The sequence below is a fragment of the Carassius auratus genome, chromosome 18 (genome assembly GCF_003368295.1).
Source record: "Carassius auratus strain Wakin chromosome 18, ASM336829v1, whole genome shotgun sequence".
NCBI classification, from domain to species: Eukaryota; Metazoa; Chordata; class Actinopteri; order Cypriniformes; family Cyprinidae; genus Carassius; species Carassius auratus.
The window spans coordinates 1,081,540-1,102,315 of record NC_039260.1 but is presented as its reverse complement, the minus strand read 5'-3'; the positions used below and the strand labels follow the sequence as shown (position 1 = coordinate 1,102,315).

At 37.3% G+C, this 20,776-nt stretch overlaps 1 protein-coding gene across 3 annotated transcripts in view; it reads right to left on the bottom strand.

The window, feature by feature from the left end:
• Positions 1 to 17,432, bottom strand: part of unc13c (unc-13 homolog C (C. elegans)) — a 121,088-nt gene extending 103,656 nt beyond the window's left edge. The window contains exons 1-6 of one of the 3 annotated variants that reach the window (XM_026286981.1): positions 16,624 to 17,432; positions 9,934 to 13,452; positions 5,094 to 5,116; positions 4,494 to 4,543; positions 3,208 to 3,286; positions 600 to 605 (exon numbers count right to left, since the gene is read on the bottom strand). In XM_026286981.1, the coding sequence (XP_026142766.1) occupies positions 600 to 605; positions 3,208 to 3,286; positions 4,494 to 4,543; positions 5,094 to 5,116; positions 9,934 to 13,219 (3,444 nt within the window). In that variant the 5' untranslated portion in view covers positions 13,220 to 13,452; positions 16,624 to 17,432. The remainder of the gene's footprint in view (positions 1 to 599; positions 606 to 3,207; positions 3,287 to 4,493; positions 4,544 to 5,093; positions 5,117 to 9,933; positions 13,453 to 16,623) is intronic. The other 2 variants (XM_026286983.1, XM_026286982.1) reach the window with 2 other exon arrangements.
• Between the last annotated feature and the right edge of the window lie 3,344 nt (positions 17,433 to 20,776).

Here is a 20,776-nt window from a genome sequence, read left to right as displayed (position 1 = left end):
AAATGTCCCATGCACACTCAAAAACAAATATGAATGAATACATAAGTGTGTAAATAAGTAAATATATACACAAATTAAATATATATAAAAAAAATGAAATGGAAAGAGTCTTCATTTTTAAATCATTAAAGAAAGCTCTATTATTTTTGCATGCTGAAAAATGTTCCTTGCAGACTCAAAAACAAATATGAATTAATGCATAAAAATATAGTATAAAAACAGATGCAATAATTAAATATAGTATAATAAATAGGATATATAATATAATTTAATACAAATATATATTTTATATATATATATATATATATATATATATATATATATATATATATAGTAATGCACAGTACATGTATAAAAATGTTTCAGAAAAAAAAGCATTTTAAAAGGAACCATCTAATGAAAACCGATTCAAACAACTTTCACAGCACCATAAAATCATGTCCAACAAGCAAGAACTAATTAAACTAAACTTTAAGCATATTTAGTAGCTAAAAAAGCTAAAACCAAATGCCGAACCCCACATCTATGCTGCTTCAACTGACCAAATGAAGGTTTCCAAGAAGACAAACACTGGATTTATTAAAATGCAAGAAACTTACCAAAGCCTTGAGTTTCCAGGTGCATGGAAAAACATAAAAACACACAAAATTAGACATTTAGCAAAGACAAGCAGCCGTTTACATACAGTAAGCACATCTCTTTGTGTCATACCTGCCGTCATGCATTAAATCAGATTGAGTTTTTGGTCTAAAGAGCAGAGTGAAAGCTGCAGAGGTGAAGCCCAATCCTTAAATAACTCACCTCTGACATGCAGGAGAAATGTACACTTCACTCATGCATTTGCTTTGCAGTTGTTTAATTGAGATACTGAAATGCGCCCTGACATATTTCTATTACATTTCTACAGACAAGACCAGACGGCATGTATCAAAGCCAGCTCAAAAAACATGATCCAAAGAGTTCAGGACGAAGAAAGAGAGCAAGAAAGAGTCAATGAGGGGGAAATGGGAGCCAGTTTAAAGTCAAAAAGCCACAATTAGCCATATTTAGATCAGCAGGCACGGACAGCGGACCATACTGGACTCGTCTTCACCATCTGACCCTGGACCTGATGGTGGTAAAGACCAAGCGGGCTGCTAACGAACCCTTAAAGCAGGGGTGCACTGGAAAATAGGGTATATCTGATCTCTACATGAACGCCAAGTGTTGATGTAGGTCTCGACATGCACTTGAATTTCTGAGGGTTGCTGCAGGCAATGGATTCATCTGAATTTTGACATAAAGCCCCCGCTGCAGATTTGGGGATGTCCCTCGGTCCCCACCCTCCCGTGACCGACTGTCGTTGCCCTGAAGCAATCACACAGCCAACAAGGGGACAGAAACAGAGGATAGAGGCATGATGGGAAAGACCAGATCAGACCCGGTCAACACTGACTTCATCCACGCTGTAAAAGGCTCATTGGCGCACGTCACTTTTACATGGATTTAAAACGGCACACAGTTAAATCAGAAGTCAATGAAGTCCTCAGATATATTTTTGGGTGGAGTTGTCAACATTTCTGTTTCGAATGCATCGGCTGAGTAGAAAACAAGGGTTTTGGAGAGAAATCTGACAACTCACTGAAAAATATCGTCCATATGTCAATGGGAATGCACCACAGGACACGTCAAAAAACCAAAAGAAAACTGAACGATGACCCATACTTACCAAAACAGAGTTGGTTTTTAATTTCATGCAAAATATGGACAGATACAGCATCAACATTTGTCCTTCAGTAGCTGAACAGTTGCAAAAAACTCAATGCAAGAATCAGTTAAAAAACTTTTGCTTTAACAAAATTAAGATGAAAGACACAGACTGCAAGAGCTAGAAAAGAAAACAAAAAAATCATAGAAATTTTAAAGAAACAGTTCATCCAAAAAGGATGAAACTCACCCTCAGGTACAGTACAGTAGATGCCTTTTGATTTGTTTAGTAGATCAGTAAACAAGTTTTTAGCTAAAACTGTTACTTTGAGAGTCAAAAAATATATATATCAGGCAACACAAAATATAAATACCCATTGATCCTGACGATATATAGAGGTCTTATGAAGTGAAACAATCAGTCTGTGCAAGAAACTGAACATTATTTATTTTATACAGTGATGTCCGGATTGTGAATAAATCATGCATTTGAACAATTCAAAATCAAAACTCACTTTCAGATAGTCAGATAATTGCATATATGATCCTATGATGCTGGTTTTTGACAAGATATTCAGTGCCCCAGTCCCTTTAACAGTCACTGAACTGAGGAAACAGTTTAAGAGCTTGAATGAAGAGGAGAAAACATTTGTATGTTGTTGTTTTTTTCATTGTTTATGCAAAAAAGATGTGTTGATGAAGACTAGTTTATTCACTTTATATGCTTTAAGCATGTAAACCATATATATTCAGTTACAGAATTGCATATATGTGATGTTATTTTGGGAATACAGAAATGAACCAGTGAACTGAACTAGTTCAATAAAGCGAACTGTCTGAATGAATCAATTCGTGGATTAGAATCAGACATTGAGGCTTTGGATTAAAGGTAATAATGTGGTAAACAATATTCAGTTTCTTGCACAGACGGATCATTTCGCTTCATAAGACCTCAATATATCTTGATGTGCTTTTTTTTTAATGCAGCCAGTTGCAATTTACGAATAACCAAAATCCCAGCTAAAAATCTTTTTTACTGTTCTACCAAAGAAAACAGTCACCTGAATCTCAGATGTGCTGAGGGTGAGTAAATTAACAGCGTATTTTTGTTTTTAGGCGAACTGTTCCTTTAACAAATGCAAAAATATAAATAGAAACACATACTACAGAGATGCTGTGGATCAATCATTCGCCATCTAGAATCTCATAAATTAAAACAGCACTTCATTATCAATACATGAGCACTACACATTTAAAGACAAGACAGATGATTTGAACTGATTTGCAGATATTGTGGAGAACACCAGGCGGGTGGCCTACTTTTACTCTGGTGGAGTGTAAAAGCCTCAAAATAGCATCAAAACATAAACACGTGTGCGCCTCCATCTTGCATGTGCTCTGCTGATGGTGTTGGATTGTAAATTCGGAGTAGTGAGCGTGTGCTCTGTGGATCTGATTGGCTAATAGAGTCTTCTAAAGCTCCAGCAGTCAAACATAACCATGACGGATGTGATTACTCACCAGGTCTCGGACAATAGGCATGGTCCTCTTGCGACGTAAATCTGGCATGCTGTCAATGCCGTAAAGTATACTGCCAACCCTGGGGATGGAGGCAGATTTAGAGTCTATTAATACCATAATCATTCTGTACACTAGGAAACATTACCTGGTCGGGTGATTTACAGTAAAGGCTGATAACATGGGATGTGCAGGAATAGGAAATCCATCATGACTGCTCTTGTCTCACACAGGCCCAATGCATGCATGCATAGAAGAATAATTTGTCAAATTGGGCCGTATAAAACTACAGAACAATGTGGATCTTTAGAATTATCTTGTGCACAAATTATTTGATCAGATGAAAAAAGGTTGCATTTAATACAATGCATTTTATGGATTCAATTGGATTAAAAAAGCAAAATAAATATTTAATATCCTGCATATATATTTGCATGAACAATTTTTTATTTTGCATGAACAATGCTTTGTTTTTTAATGTGTCCTAATGAGTTTTCTTTTCTTTGGACCACCAAATGTTATTATTTTACACAAAATTACAAATGTAAAATAAATATTCAATTTCTGGTGCAATATCTATAGGCTCACAAAATTTTTATTTTTTATTTTTAATATCTCCTTCTGAGTTTTTATTTGATTGAACCACCAAATGTTAAAAGAAGTGTACACAAAATTGCATTAAAATATTAAACAAATATTTAATTTCCAGTATGATACCTATACGCTTATATAATTTCTTTTCATAGAGTTTTTATTTGATTGGACCAACAAATGTTAAGAGATCTGTTAAGTCTGTTAACAGTCTATAAACATGTTAAGTCTATAAACACAGGTGTTTTTCATTCATGCAGAACCCATGAAAACGTGCTTTTGTCAGGAAGACAGTGACATCATCAGCACGTCATGAGAACGGGGGCTTTGAAAAGTACAAATGCCAACAGTGCCGGCTTTATTTATTTATTTTTGATAGCTCATTACCAGAAATTAAATTCATCCACACTACATTAATTAACCTGGAGTCATACCATTGCAAACAATTAACACTAGATCAGGTCCCAGGAAAAATCACAAATAACATTCCATAACCATTTCTGCTCTTCTGCCTGTGGTCTATCTTCAAAATAATATCTGTGTGTGTGTGTGTTTGTCAGTGATAAATGGGATATATGTATAACATACACAGCACCTGTAGGAATGTAACTCTACACACGCGCTTCAGTTTTGGTGCAGTGTTCATCTCTCGTTCTTTATTTCCGTGTGTGTGTTGTTGTGTGTGTGTGTGTACTCACCCTCCGCTGCTCAGCCCCAGTTTGGCTGGGTCCAGGATGTTGGCACAGCCCTGTCAAACAAGACAACAGCCTGCTGATGACTCACGCAGATCAATAAGACACTGTACTTACTGTATGTCATTTACCTGTACACTAAATATATGACACACACAAACACAGTCACAATAAAGAAACACACAAACAACGACAAACAAGAGCAAATACAGACAAAATACTCTATAATAATCTATTGGTCCGTCCATCTATCCATCCATCCATCTATCTATCTATCTATTGGTCCGTCCATCCAACCATCCATCCATCCATCCACCCATCCATCAATCCACCCATCCACCCATCCACCCATCTATCCATCCATTCATCCATCCATCCATCCATCTATCTATCTATCTATCTATCTATCTATCTATCTATCTATCTATCTATCTATCTATCTATCTATCTATCTATCTATCTATCTATCTATCTATCTATCTATCTATCTATGTATCATCACCGAACACTGACGAACATGCAGTATGTTTCATATACATTCAAAGATGAACAAACACAGACAGAATGTGGTGAAAAACGATAGAAGCACAGAAAACACAAGAAGACCTCTGTGTCCAGAGCAGTGCTGTCTGTAGAAGAGAAGCAGAAAGACAGAGAGGAACGTTAGAAACAACAGCACATATCTCCTTTACCTACAAATAACTGCACACACTTATAATGACTTGTGCCTAATAGAGCCAAACAAATAGTGCTAGCACAGCTCATTTACGATATCTCAGTCAGAGTATAATCCCTGACACACACACACACACACACACGTAAACCTTGAGACAGTATATCATGTTTCTCTCATACTACACCAGTCATATAACACAGTAAATGCCTGCAGTGTCCAGCACAGAGAGACCGCTCATGTTTATTTAAACACACTTCAGACAATCAATATCCAAACATGATTTCAGACAAATTATGGGGAGATTAAAACCTCAGAGATGAGGTTACACTGATGACCACTACTGACCCTGATTTCTCATATTACAGTAGATCGTCCTCCTTCAGTCGCTCTCGTTCTTCCTCAAAGATCACGTTAGATGCTTTAATGTCGCTCAAGTGTTTAAATATAATGGCAATGATTAGTTCAGCTTTAGTGTGATAGCTTCACAGCTCGCTGGACCATGAACGATAAAAGTGAGTTCTCAGAGACGTCAGAGGTCAATAAACGCACGCAGGAGCTGAGAAGAACAGCTGTGGAGCTGGTTAATAGAGAGGAGAAGAGGATGGTCAAACGGAGTATTGATCAAATCTTTCCTGTTGGGCTTCTGAAGGGTTACTCGTCCCTTCTGCAATGCTCTGATCATCCTTCAGTGTCAGAGAAACACTAAACTCAGGACTAATCGGTATATATTTGTGTGTTTTATTGGCCTGTTTGTTCCAAATCAATTTTATAGCAACCAACCATCCAACCTCAACACTGTTTCGCTGCCAATTATGTTTTTAAAGGTCTTCATTTTTTATGTATTTATTTTTTAACAGTGAATCAAAACATGTATAGGTCACAAAAATCAAAAGAATATACCCTACCAGTCAAAAGTTTCTGAACAGTATGATTCATGATTCTCTTCTGCTCACAGAGCCTGCGTTTATTGACTTTCGTATCTATCTCTATGAAGAAGTTTTCTAATCCAGTCATAATCCTCGATTATTGAAATGCAAAGGAAATCTGGGGCAGAAGCGATGTATTTTTATGTGTTTAAGACATATCTATCTTATGAAATATGAATTTCCAAATATTAAGAGGATAGGAAACCTTCTAAACAAACAATTGCAAACGGCGAAAAATATTTACTATCAGTGCTGCACGTGTTTTTAAAATCTGTCCTCCGTGAGCACTGTGATCTTAATAAAATATTCAGAGAATGTATATACTACTTTCAGTCAGCTGAGCTCGATGGATCAGAGCGGAAATAAATACGTGAAGCGAGGAATGTCGCCACTCTCAGAACAAGACTGATATAAGAGACCCAACAACGCTGACCTGGTTAGCAAGCGCCCTTGGGAAGAGGTATTAGCATGTGAATGCAGTTCCGCCTAGAACTAAATGAAGATGGGTTTGGCAGGAACATCTAATCCTAAGAGACTGCACTGTAAAAGACTCCTAAAATGTGCAGCCCTCTTTTAAAACTGAACCAAAACAGCCATGACACTCATAGCCCTTGCACAATGGTTGCTTGTTATATGCAAATGATTTCTGATCTTCAATCTTTAATTAGCCAAGGAGAAAATGAGAGCTCAGAAATTAAATTGGCTGTGCGAAAACAAGGAGCTAAATACCAGAAGCACTGAACTGAAGAATATTTCTGTGTTTTCATCAAGGAGGATAAACCTGGAGAACACTAATCATTAGTACTCCGTTTTCCAGCTTTGTTAATGGAAAGTACAATTTAAGAAATGCTAATTATTAAAAATGTGACCCTGGAGCACAAAACCAGTCTTAGGTTGCATGTATGTAGCAATAGCCAAAAACACATTGTATGGTTCAAAATTATCGATTCTTTTTATGCCAGAAATCATTAGGATATAAAGTAAAGATCATGTTTAATGAAGGTATTTTGTAAATGTGCTACCACAAATATATCAAAATTACATTTTTAATTAGTAATATGCATTGTTAACAACTTTAAAGGTGATTTTCTCCACATTTAGATTCTTTTGCTCCCTCAGATTCCAAATTTACAAAAAGTTGTATCTCAGACAAATATTGTCCTCCTAACAAACCACACATCAATGGAAAGATGATTTATTCCGCTTTCAGATGTTGTATAAAGAAAAAACTCACTTAATTTTTTTTATTTTAGTCCTTCTTTGCATTATTAATGTGATGGTTTAAATGTACATTGCACATTGTGCCCTGGGAAATCAATATTAAACAACAGATGACTCAGATTCATGACTTTATTCATATTGTATCAGATTAATTTGTTGTGTTGCGAGTAATATGCTTCAACTTGACTCAGTTAATATTGTTTAATGTATCGTGGAAAATGTGCATCTGGATATAAATGTTGTAATTTTTAAGTAATTTATCATGATGTGGTGATTCGAGGGGAAATGAATGAGTAAATTGAGATAATATGCTCAAATGTAATCGAGATCAAAGACTAGCCTATATAAAAAAGGATGTCGGAGATGGAGAACAGAAACCTTCTGATGCAATGTTAAGCGTATTATCTATTGTTATCCCAACTGTAAGTCTCTTTGGAAAAAGCATCTGCAAAATGAAATATGTAAACGTAAATATATCTCACGAGTAAGCAGTCTGAGAGGCATATGAGTGACAAACAAGTAAAATGTTATTTCTTTGTAGATTAAATAACAACAACTTAGAAAACAGACAAAACAGAAAAGACAACTATAATAAGTAGGGATGCACGATATTGCTAATATAGCATATTATCTCACGATATTGGATTTTTGCAAATATCCGATATGCCGATAATTTCCAACTCATTTTGGCTGATATTCGATACCGATACAGATACGTAATTATTTTTAATTTGGGTTTGTTCTAAAGCAAAAGAGTTGTAAAAATTCTGAAAATCATAATTTGTTTAAAAAATATAAGATATTATACATTAATGAATAAATCAGTATACCGTATATAAAAATTATTTGAGAAAAGGGCACAATAATATAATAGGCGCAGAACCTTAACAGAACTAACTTAATTTAACTGACATAATTTCCGATTTTTGGAAAAAAGGCTAATTCTTAGAAAATAATGCACATTATTTTTTAAGAATTCAATGGACTGAAATAAATTATTCCACTTATAATATGGTTACCACCATTTGTGGCTTGTGTTTTAGGGAATTGGAGTCCACTAAAGTACACAGAGCATCTGGCAGTTAGTGTGCAGCATGAATGAGCAGCCTAAATACAGTATCCCAACAGTACTCAACACTGTGGAGTGTGCGCTGGGTTTGCAATGTGCTGTGACTGTGATTCTGGGTCAAGAGTGCTTTCGGTGTGAGTAAGACTGGGTGGAAATTCCCCTGATTCCTTACTGGCTGTAAAGGAAACTCTGCTTTGTGGGGTAAAGTGCTAGCATAGCCACATTTCAGCTGTTACCAACAGCATCTCCTTTTAGTCATTCCATTAATCATACAGAATATTGACATCTGTTGAAAAACTAATAGCATGTTTATATTAGCAATTATAGAGTAAACTGACTTTGAGAACACATTTGAGACTTTTGTTCTGCTGAAATAAAATGCTAAAATACTAATAAAAGAGCCTGGAGAAGACAAATTCACCCAAAAATAAAATGACACATACGCACATATTCAAATGTGGTGCATGTTCCAAGTAGAACCAATGCTATTTGCTCTCATTAACATCAAGCCTGGCCTGATCTGAAATTAAATTTTTGAGAGCTTTGATGGTGGGCATGATTTATAGTGAGTAAAGACTTGTAGTCAATTGGACAACTTTTATAATGCAACCAATGATAAATCTACACTTCTGCTGAATGGGAAGGAGCTGAATTGAAAAGTATTGTCAAACTGTCTCTTTTCATGTTCCAGGTTTGGAATGACACTGACACTGAAAAGAGAATATTATTATATGGTTGAACTGTTCCTTTCAAAATAAATGATTAAATAAAAACAGAACTGTTGATTGGACTCTCTAAGGTTAATAAAGGCCACAAAAGGTGAAGTACACTTTCATCTGAAAACCACACACACACACACACACACACACACACACACAAAATCAATCGCCAATTCCAACCACTCAACATCAAATACAAGTAATCATCATCTTGCCCTTCACAACAACCCTGGCGTGTCATGAACCAAGACCTCATGTATGGATAAAGGTGGATCTTAAATGACTAAATCAATGTTTCACCAACCAAAGCTAAAACTAAAACCCTTCAAGAAAACTAATAAGTAGGGATGCACAATATTGGATTCTTGCCGATATCCAGTAATTTTCAACTCATTTTGGCTGATATTCGATGCCGATACTGATACCGATATATAAATATTTTTAATTTGGGTTAGTTTTTAACAAGAACTTATTTGTTAGTATGTAACCTTAATATTTTATTTTAGGATCTAATATATGTAAATGGTCTAAAGCAAAAGAGTTGCACAAATTCTGAAAATCTTTTAGAGCTCCTAATTTGTTTAAAAAATATAACAGATTATACATTAATTAATAAATCAGTATATATATAAAATATTTAATTCAAGTGTCATGTTTGTGATTTTTTTTCCCCATGTAAGCCACAGCTTCTGATCTTTAAATCAAAGCATAGTCATGATTTTTGCATATCGGGTAGTGCCGATATTTACATTTAAAGATTCTGATAAGTGGTCCGATAATATCGTGCTTCCCTAATAATAAGTTATAATTAACATATAAACTTATTGGCTCATACCTCCTGCCAGGATCTGCTGTTCCAGCTCAACCATCTGCTTCCGGTAAGCTCTCAGCGCTGCCTCTTTGAAGGTGGGACGTATCCTTTTTTTGGGTGGTGCTTCTTGCACTGGAACCTCTGTTACATTTTTGTTCTCATCCTCTTGTTCTACAGTCTCTTTTACCTTCTCTGCTCCCTTCGTTTCTGATATTTCTTGATCTTCCTGCACATCCTCCTTATCCTTCTCCTGTTCCTCAGTCTCTGCTTCCGGTTCCTCGGTTTCTTCCACATAATCCACGAAACTCACCTCATAATCTGGCGTGTCTTCAGTCATGGGATTGTCGTCATACTCCTCACTGTATTCCTCATCATATTGCTCATCAAGGCTGCAGTCATATTCCAGCACAAGGTTACCCTCTTGTGAGATGTCATACTCTTGCGAGACGTCATATTCCTCGTCTTGGTTCTGTTCATCAGTCTCGTTTGAGTTTGTTATGTTTTCCAGATTGGCTAGTACTTGTTCCATCACCTCAACATAATGTGTCTCATTGTCCACAGGTTGTTCAGCAGGTTGTTCTTCCTCTTCTGCCTTGTAATAGAAAGGTTCTGTGTAGACGTCTGAGTCAATCGTTGTGCTGGAGCTGTTCACTGTAGATTGGGACACGGTCCTGAACCTACCCATGAATGAGGTGTTGCTTGGTTCTTCAGCTGGGGTGTTAGTGCTTTGGGAGCCTTTATTCCACACAAAATCCAAAGCTGACTTTGCTCTTTGCAGGGTGGATCCAAATCCTCCAAAGCTGAAGGTTTTTTCACTGACGTCAATGCTGAGCCGGCTACTCCAGGATTTGGGGACTTCCTCCACTTTCTCACTTCTGATCTCACTCTGGCTCCGGTACATGGAGGACGATTTCTGGCTCTGCTGGAGGTGGTTCACATCCTGTCTCTGCAAAGTTTGTGGAGCTGATTCAGGCTTTGCTTGGATCTTCTTGGTCTTGGGCTTCTTTACGGGTTGTGGTTCCGCTGCAGGTTCAAGTACTGGTTCTGGTATGGGTTCAATCACAGCCTCTGGCTCTGTTTCTGGCTCCGGTTCTGGTTCTGGTTCTGGCTGTGGCATTTGTTCTGGTTCGGGTTCTGGCTCAGGTTCTGAAAATTCAGGTCCTATATCTAGATCTAGATCTTGGCCCGTCTCAGGAGTACTATCTAGTGTCAAAAAGGCCTCGCCTTCAAACTGCAAATCAACCTCAAGGCATTTAGTTATTTTCTCAGGGAAACCAGGGTTAGCTGCAGGGTCAAAGGGGCTACTGATTTCAGAGATTATGTTCTGTTCAGTGGAGGCATCCAAACCTGAATCAGCACCTTGTTCAAGGTGATGCCAGTCTTTCCATGGTGAAAGGTCACCCTGCAGTGACAGCTGAGAGCCACTGTAATGGCTCCTGTCCCCTGATATACAAACAAGACCATTACTTACACCACTGTCAATAGTTTCTGTGGTTTCAACTTCATTGTGTTCTGCATAAGGTCGTTCCTGGCTCAGAGTTTGACTGGGGGGACTGGCGTACCAGGAGGATGCCATGTCTTCTTGCTTCCGTTGCCAAAGTTCCTGATCTGAGGAGGAGAGCAAGGAGCAGCCGTTGACTCTGCTGAAATACTGACTCTCGGAGAAGTCCTCGGAGTAAGAGTGGCAAAGTTTGGAGCAGTCCGATTCAGACCGGCTAAGTTTGGGAGTGGAGTAGTCGCTCTGAGACAGCCATCCAGGTGTTATGTCGGAGTAGTAAGACTTGCTTTGCTTGTCGTGGTCATCGTAGGCTGTGCTATCGGCATAGTGCACAGAGTACGCAGCATCATCGGCCTTCCTTCGGTGATCGTGAGATTTTTTCTTGTCTGATTTACTTTTTGGAGGTGGTTTGGACACAACTGCATATTTGTTCTTGCTTAATTCATCAAGCTCTTTGTCGCTTTCCATGGAGTCCCAGTCATCACTTTCAGCTTTGTCTTTGGCAGAGACCTTGATGTCCATGCTTTCGTACGTCTGAGAGGAAGCCATTGGCTTGTCTCTCTTTTCTTTTGAATCGTGTGCTAGACTATCTGTCGAAATAGATATCCCAGTCCCTTTTAGCTTATAACACTTCTTCAAAACTAAATCCCTGTCTTGGCGGCTTGAAAATATAACTACAATTGGTCGAGGTTTAGCATTGTAACATTCTCTTTGTTGGCCTAGTCGATGCGCCAGTTCAATTTTAAATGTCTTGCATGCTTCAGCGAAGCCCATTTTATCTTTCAGGATCTGATAGATAAGGTCTTCCGTTTTTTCGTACTTCTCCTCAGGCACATTTAGAAATCTCAGAGTAGCTTTGTTGGTCTGTTTGCTTATCTGTCTGATGTAATCGTGGATGTCTCGATTTTCACGTCTGGACTGCACAAAACCTGTACGGAGCTGCTCGATTTCGCTTTGTACCACTTCCACGCTGCTGGAGATCTCATCTATGGAGCTTTTGAGGGCGTTAACGTGCCCTCTGAGTTCTGAGAGCTCGGACTCAATCTGACTGATTCCCTGAAGTTCTTTGAAGATCATCTCCATCACGTCCTGAGTCTGATTGATGCATCCTGTCGAGCTGGATCCCGGCTCCAGGGTAGTGGTTTTCTGGTGTCGGCCAGCCCTGTCCAAAGATTTGCTTCTGATGCCAAGAGTCTTTCTCCAGTTACTGGCCTCAGAGTCCGAGGACACACATTCTTGACTCTTCTTCCATTTCCTCAGTTTTTTCAGAGCGCCCAATCGAAGGGTGTGGAGACTGCTGCGCTCTCCCCGCTCACCCTCTGAGCTGCCATCGGAGGGCGCTAAACTAATCAAACTCTTCCTGTTCCGTCGTACTGGCATCGTATAAGCTTTTTGTTCATCAAATCTATGGACAAGTTTTGCCTCTTTTAGAGAGTCGGAGTAATCGCTATCAATTGACAAGACTTCATGAAACTCATTATTGTTCAGAAAGAGGGTATTTTTTGGAAGTCCGTTGGCGATTGCTACACGGTAACTGAAAGTTGGTGAGAGAGAAGAACAGTCGTGTTTTCCGTCATCCTCCTCAAGGGATATGTTGCGTGCCGATGAGCATTTGGAGATCTTTTTAACTGTGCTTTTCAGTGTGGTTGAGAACGTCGGGTTCCGTGCTTGCAAGTCAGGGGACGTTTTGGGTTCTTTTTTGTTTTCGCTACTCTCTTTCTTCTTTGTGGTATTTGCCAGTTTCTTTGTAAACATTCCTTTGCAAATCTTTACGATGTAAGACGATAGCTTCTTGAAATGGGCAGAAACCATGGAGGGCGATGTTTCAGCAGTTTTGCACTCGGGATGCAGTGAAGCAAAACTAGTCTCCAATCCAGCGAAGCACACAGACACTTACGAGCTTTGAAAGTCAACCCTGAGATATAAGAGAGGGTCTAGAGAAGAAGTGACCTCAGATGCGGTTGTGCCAGGCAGAAATCATTGCATTGCACATCCTCAGTGAGGAAAAATATTCAAGGTCATTCTTTAGAAAAGTCCTCATGTCTCTGAAAAAAAAGAAAAGAAAAAGAAAGCTCTTTAAAGTTAGTTTGCACTGAAGGCCAGCATGTAAAATGCATAACTCTGAATGTTACCCTGCACGTACTGCATAATAAATCATTGCATAATTCTTTATACTCGATCCCCAATTTTATTGTCCTCATTTTATGAGATCCAATTCAGCTGAGCTAGATGTGTCACATTTTGAGAGAATTGCAGAAAGCTTCTTATTTTTACAGAAACTAGAGCAGAAAAGATTCCGGTGTTGTTTTGGAAATCCAATAAACCCTTAAACAGCCTGACATGAATAATTGTGTTTACATTATTTTACATATCAGTGCATTTCTAGTGTCCCATGATACAGACACACAAACTAATCATCACAAGTGAATGGTGCAGGTCAAATGCACTAGAAAATACAATATGACAAAACTGACCAGAACAATATACTCAAGTGTAAAGGCCAAGACCCTGAGTTTTATGGAGAAAAAAAAAGTGGAATATGTTTGAATATCAATAATTTAGATATGAATGGTTTTGTCTAAAAGCTCATATGTTATTCATAAATGGAGGTGAAAGGTCAGGAATACAGTCATACTGTATTACTGCATTAAAGGGCCTTGTTTGTATATAATTAAATACGGTTCACACAGGGCATAAAAATGTATAATGGCATAAAAGAGAGATGTGGATGAAGAAAAAAAATACACGATTTGTTGACTTGAACAAGTAATCAACATCGACCAGCTAATCAACCATGTCACACACCGACCAACACCCTAGCGTTGTGCTGTGTCACATTTTCTTCAGAAAGTCAAAAAAAAAAATCTAGATATCTTATGCATTTATAAACATAGAAGTTTATTTAAATAGATTCAGTATCTGTCATTCAGCTGCAATGCAAACATTGTTTTCAGTTTAGTAGTAATTCCCCTACAATACAGAACAGGTGAGTAGCCTGTAACGTGTGTGTGTGTGTGTGTGTGTGTGCATGGAGTTGTTGACAGATGTGTTGCTGTGAGTCACACTCCTTGATGTTTACAGACCTCTCTCTCTCTCTCTCTCTCTCTCTCTGTCTCTCTCTCTCTCTCTCTCTCTCTCTGTCTGTCTCAGACCCACTAAAGCAGCTTTCACTCCACTAATGTAATTATAACCAAACAAAGCTTGTACAATCAAATGTCATTAATCCAATCAGATGTTATTTGACGGTCACTGCTAAACTCACTCTGTATCCTGTCATATTTTAGCACATCAGTAGTTTATATTGTTTTTTTAGGGTAAATTGTGAAGAAGATGAGATTCACTCACACATTCTGCCCATTCAACACAACCAAACCTATTCAGTAACAGACATCAAATGTCACAATCATCATTTTCTATTAATTTATTTGCTTATACTTTTAATTAAACTAAGTATTTGGCTGGTAAATCTCCAACATGTGGTTTTTTTAGGCAGTGATTAAGACTTAGACATTGATGCCTACTCAGAAAAGTTCAGCCAGTGGAAACAAATGCTGAGACTAGAGGTTTCTAACTTCCTTTTCCAATTAATTTATTAACTTTTCTATGATTAATGGCTGAAACCGATGTCCTTTATTAAGCCATTATAGCATTACAGAGCTCAATCAATCAAAAACACTGATATTTCATGGTTATATTTCCACCACAAGCCCAACAGGTAACCAACTACTATTTGATAACGCTAATCAAATTTCATTGGATATGATGTAAATGCAATGATGATATGTTTTAATCTGCATGGATTCTGAATTTATGTTGTTTTGCAGTCACTTTATCAGATAGCTAATGAAAAAACATACAGTGAATGACCAATCATATGTGATAGAACCTACAAATGAACAGATCTTGCTTTTTCAGATGCACTGACTAACAATCCAGCAAATTTAAATGCTATTATTTCTATTCAAGTGACTCTGGGTGGATTGGCCAGGGTGGATTTGTTTCTTACAAACACGCAGCTTTTGTCTTCTCCAGATGTTAACTGATGGACTGGAGTGCTGTGGATTATTGTAATGTTTTTATCAGCGATTTGGACTCTCATTCTAACGGCACCCATTCAGTTGAACCTCTCCTGAGTAACCAAAGTCCAAACTCTGAGCAATAACATTTTCTAGAATGCAATGCTTTATTATGTACTGCAATCTATAGTATTAACACCCGAACCTCAAAACTCCTTTAAGCAGATTCAGGTAAGGTTTCACAAAACTGCTTTCATTATCCAAATGAACAGAACTATAAAGTGAAACTGACTCAGTTCCTCACCATTAGCCGATTGTGAAAGCACACTGTGCATTAATTTGCAAGTCATTATTATTATTTTTTGCCAGTTATTAGTTTACTTCATTTGTTTTTGAGCCACTCCAAATTATTGCGCTTGACAGCATGTTGTGCAATGCCTCATAAAGACAGGCAGCTCATTAGCTGCTTGTGTCTTTCTCCCTCAGTCGCTCCGAGGAGAGCAGATCCTCATGTGTGGTCGTCTGTGGGCTTGAGATGCAAAAGACATGGATTATCGATCTGATGCAGACGCAGGGCTCTGACCCCGAACATCACATACAGACACTCCTCTGACAACATCAGCCACTCCTGATGCATATTTAAGATAGAGAGACAGTAAAAGAGACAGTGAGAGAGAGAGAGAGAGCCCCACCCACCACAATTACGAGCCGTTGCTCATCTCACGTTCACTCATTACCCGTGAAACCTCAGCATGCACAGATCCGAGTCTGCATATGTTTTCTAAATCTGAAAATGCATGCATTTTAACCATGAGCACTGCTGATTTTGAGGCTCCTCGAGCCATATCCATGCTGGATATCAGTTCACATCATCAGGGCAGCCGTCCCACCATGCATGCATTAAACCAACGCGAATTTGCAAGCGCCATGCATCCTCACGGTTTTAAGAGATGCCACAAATCAGAGCTGCTGGAATTAGAAAGCTCTTTATAATCCAGCGAGCGCTTCAATCATCCCGCTCTGCCTGCGAGGACCCACCACCAGATGCTGATCAGTGAGCTGAAATCATCAAGCGCCAGATGTACCACAAACTCTAATGGCACAGAATGACATAAAAAGTGATGCACAGATGCATGTCCACACGAAATGCACGATCAGTTCAATTGCAATTCAACATCTTAAGTTAGTGCACACACATACCTGAATCACAACCCTCTCCAACCGCATGCAAAATCCATCCACTAGCATCCGCTGTACTCTTAAACGTCCTGCAGCGATGCCCAAAGCATCCTCCGATGATGCAAACGCACGAAGCGAGCCCTCAGTTCCTCGTCCTGCTCTCTCTGTGATCCATTCCTCCCTCGTCGCCTGCTGCAGCGCTCCGCTCAACCTTGGGATGAAGTCTGGCTCAATCGGTGCATGCTGTTGCAAACCATGGAAGGATCCTGGGGATAATCCCTCCTGTCCGTCCAGCTCTCCCAGACAGAAGTCACAGCAGACAGTGTGTCTGGGATGGTGAAAGCCCCCTGTCTGGATGTGTGTGTGTGAATAGAGAGAGTACGAGAAGCCCTTGGAGGAGTGCAGCCCTGAGCTTCTCTCTTGCTCACACAGAAAGAGATGCACAAAGCTGCTGCTGCGATTCACAGACCTGCACACGTGACACGAGAGAGAGAGACAGAGAGAGAGAGAGAGGGAGGATGGGAAAGGATGAGATGCACAGCAGGAAGGCGGGATGAATGTATGTGTGTGTAACAGAATCGAAGACTGGCTTGCAGCTATTAAACCTTGCATCAATGTCCTCTCGTTTTAACCTCTCTCTCTCATTCTGTCCATTCATCCTCTAATTCATAGTGTTTTCTAATGCAAACATCTCTAGTACATGCAACAAACCTTTAGCACTGAGTATTAAAGTTGAGCTTGTGCATTGCCCTTCAGAATTAGTGATCTCTCAAATCACAGCACCTCTTTAATCCTCCTACTATAGCAATGAACAACCAAGAACGTCCTAGAAATCCAGCTACCCTCAAAACCCGATTAAATGCATAGCAATACATTAATGCATTCAGAATTCTTAAGCAGTCATGAAACTACATATGGTAGCAACTTCCCAGAAATCACTGAGGAATCGTTGACCAATGCCATACAGAGTTACAAACACTACCTACACTGAAAACGATTAAGACATTATAATGAAAGTATAATAAAATATTAGATGAAAAATGTTGCCTTTCGAATGTACTGTATTTAAAATAAGCACTAACTGGAAATTAAAACTATACTAAAAGTGCATCAAACCTAAGTAGCAATATTTTGAACAAATAAAAAAAAATAAAAAGAATATGACAAAATCATGTAATCAAATTACAAAAAATTTAATTAAAATTTAAAGCAAAAAATATGAATGTTGCCTTGTCAGCTAACTAGTTAATAAGTTAATAAGTTAATAAGTTAATAAGTTAATAAGTTGATGCACTAAAAAACTAAATGAATTAAAAGTCAACTAAACCTAAAAAGTAAATAAATGAATGAATAAATAAATAACAACAGTACATCCCAAAAATACAAAAAAAAATTATTGAAATAAATTACGATTAAACAAGGGATTAAAAACATGAATAATAAACTGTCATAGTATATATATGTTACTAAACTAACACTGACGCCATAAATACCGTTCCATAACAACCACCTGCAAATCATGCAGAACATCCCATAAACTACTTAGCAACACCCTAGCAACCCTCTAGAATAATTGAGCCTAATGGATGCGAGTTTGGCACAGACATAAAACACCACACACATTTTCTTCAGAAAGCAAAACATCTCATTATAGAATATGATTGCACTCATTACTACATTTTTCTCCTTGCAATTTGCATGAGAAGAATGAATGCAATCACACCCTGATCTCCAGAGCTCACCAAGTCTACAGTTAGCACGATCTTTTACAGTCTCTGTGTCCTTGTAGAATATGATTATCATTTGTGATTGGTTTAGAGCTCTGTCCTGTCTTAATTTAGCCGCTGTGCTATTTCCAAAGCTTTTATTATGATTTCTGTATCTCTCGGGAAACAGGGGATGTGTCATGTAATCCCGCAAACAGACGCTAATGTGTCTCGCCTCCCAGCTAAACTGCCTTTCCAGACTCTTTTAGCCCATGTTACAACAGAGAAGAGAGGAGAGAGGAGATGAACCAGAGCTGGAGGGATGTTAATGCAGAACACGGCTCTTGGTCGCCCTCTCTAGACACAGATAACTAACCCACAGCTGCTCATCTGTGAGAGAGGGAAGAAATATGGGGAAATATTCAAGCTTATGCTCTGCTTCACTGTAAAGGTGTTCTGTGATAATGTCATATGCACATACTGCGAAATCTCTGACTCTTTCTGGACATAACTGCATAAAGTCAACATGAAATGGCGTTAGAAAGCAGTTTTACTGACAAAATGTGATGTATTTCTGATTTTCAGTGATATCAGAAACTGATTGGACCATAAGGAGGGTCTCTGGACATGTTTTAATTGATCTGGACTTTTGGACATTTTATGGTTAAATTAAATTTTAATCAAAAAGCATGTCTAATTTACTGAAATCATAAAACTTGTTCATTTTAATCAATTAATTGGTCAATTTTCATTTTTAGGGCTCTATGAAATTCCATTTTATTTTTCCCAAATTCTGTGCTTTTCATATACAGTATATATATATTATATATAAAATTTTAAGGGATTATTTCAATTTTAATGATCAAAAAGCATATCTAAAGTGCTGAATCAATAACATAAAAAAATCATAAATTAACTACAATAATATAGCACCATGAAAAGTTTTTAAAAACTTTTACAAGTATTTTATTTTTACGTGTAACAATTACTTTTTAATATTTCTTTTTTTTTTTTTTACAAAACTACCAAACAACATACACATATTAATATATTCTAATGAGACCAGAAATTAATATTAGGAACATTTTTGTGATTTCATGTTGACTACGGATACAGATTAAAGGTCTATTCACACCAAGTGCAATAATTCAGCACAAACAAGATTAAACATTTGAAAGAACCCATACTAACCTCTTCACACCAGGGATATAAAGACAGAGAACCTGTAGGTTTTTTCGTTTTTTCTTGTGTTTGATTAATAAAACTCAACAGCCAAAGACACAAGCTTGTGGATCTGACAGCTTTTCACATCGTTGGTCTCCAAATATTAGGACCGTAAAGGAGTGGAGCAAATAGAAGTGATATTAAAATCAATTTCTGACAAAATGTGAATGTGTTTAATAGCCTATTCAGCACTGACCTCACCTCATTCATTACATCATCTGTATGATAACTGACTGTACATCACTTATTACTATCATTACTGCAGTGTGCTCTTACATCACTGCATTACAGCAAGTGAAATTTGTATTAGACTTGTATATTGCATCTTCACAGGTTATTTCAATGCAAATTAAATTTGTATTATCATCAAATTGGTTGCAAGCATTTTCAGTATATTGCAATAAACAAATAGTTCATCCAAAAAGGGTGGAAAAGCACCATGAAAGCAGCCTTCTAAGTGTTCTAGGGTCTTGTAATAAGTGTGAAGAACGGACCTAGATTTAAGCCATAATTCACTGATAGCAAGCAATTAACCACCAATAATTTAAATAATTTGCAAATAAGTTTAAAGTTTTGAAAATTATTTTAATTATTTATAAAATATAATTGCATATTAATAATACATATTACAACATATTCATAAATAAAATTAAGAATAATTATAATAAATAATTTATTAAATAAAGCAAGGCTGAAATGCTTTAATTATTAAAATAAAATAAAATAAAACAAAATATAAAATATAAAATATAAAATATAAAATATAAAATATAAAATATAAAATATAAAATAAAATAAAATATAAAAAATAAAATAAAATAAAATAAAATAAAATAAAATAAAATAAAATAAAATAAAATAAAATTAAGAATACAACCATTTATTGGCATATTCCTCACATAAAGATATCGCATGACTTTAGATTTAATATAAAACATGATTTTAAGATATTTTTGTGTCTATATATGTATGAATAGACCTGTCATCTGCAGTTTGTTTTGTTCTAGACTAAAGGAAGGAGAAAGTTCAACATCTCTTCCAAAGCAAAAACCCTGTCAATGTGTCCCAAACCAATTAAAATAAATATTTGTTTAGGAATAAATGGGACATTTGATCACACAGCTGTTTAAATGTGAAGTGAAGTTTACTTTAGAGTCTCTCTCGCTCTCTGTGCAGTGATGTAAGCCATCAATTATCCTGTGCTTCTCATCCGGTCATGCATCTTTGCTCTAGAAGAGTCAGAG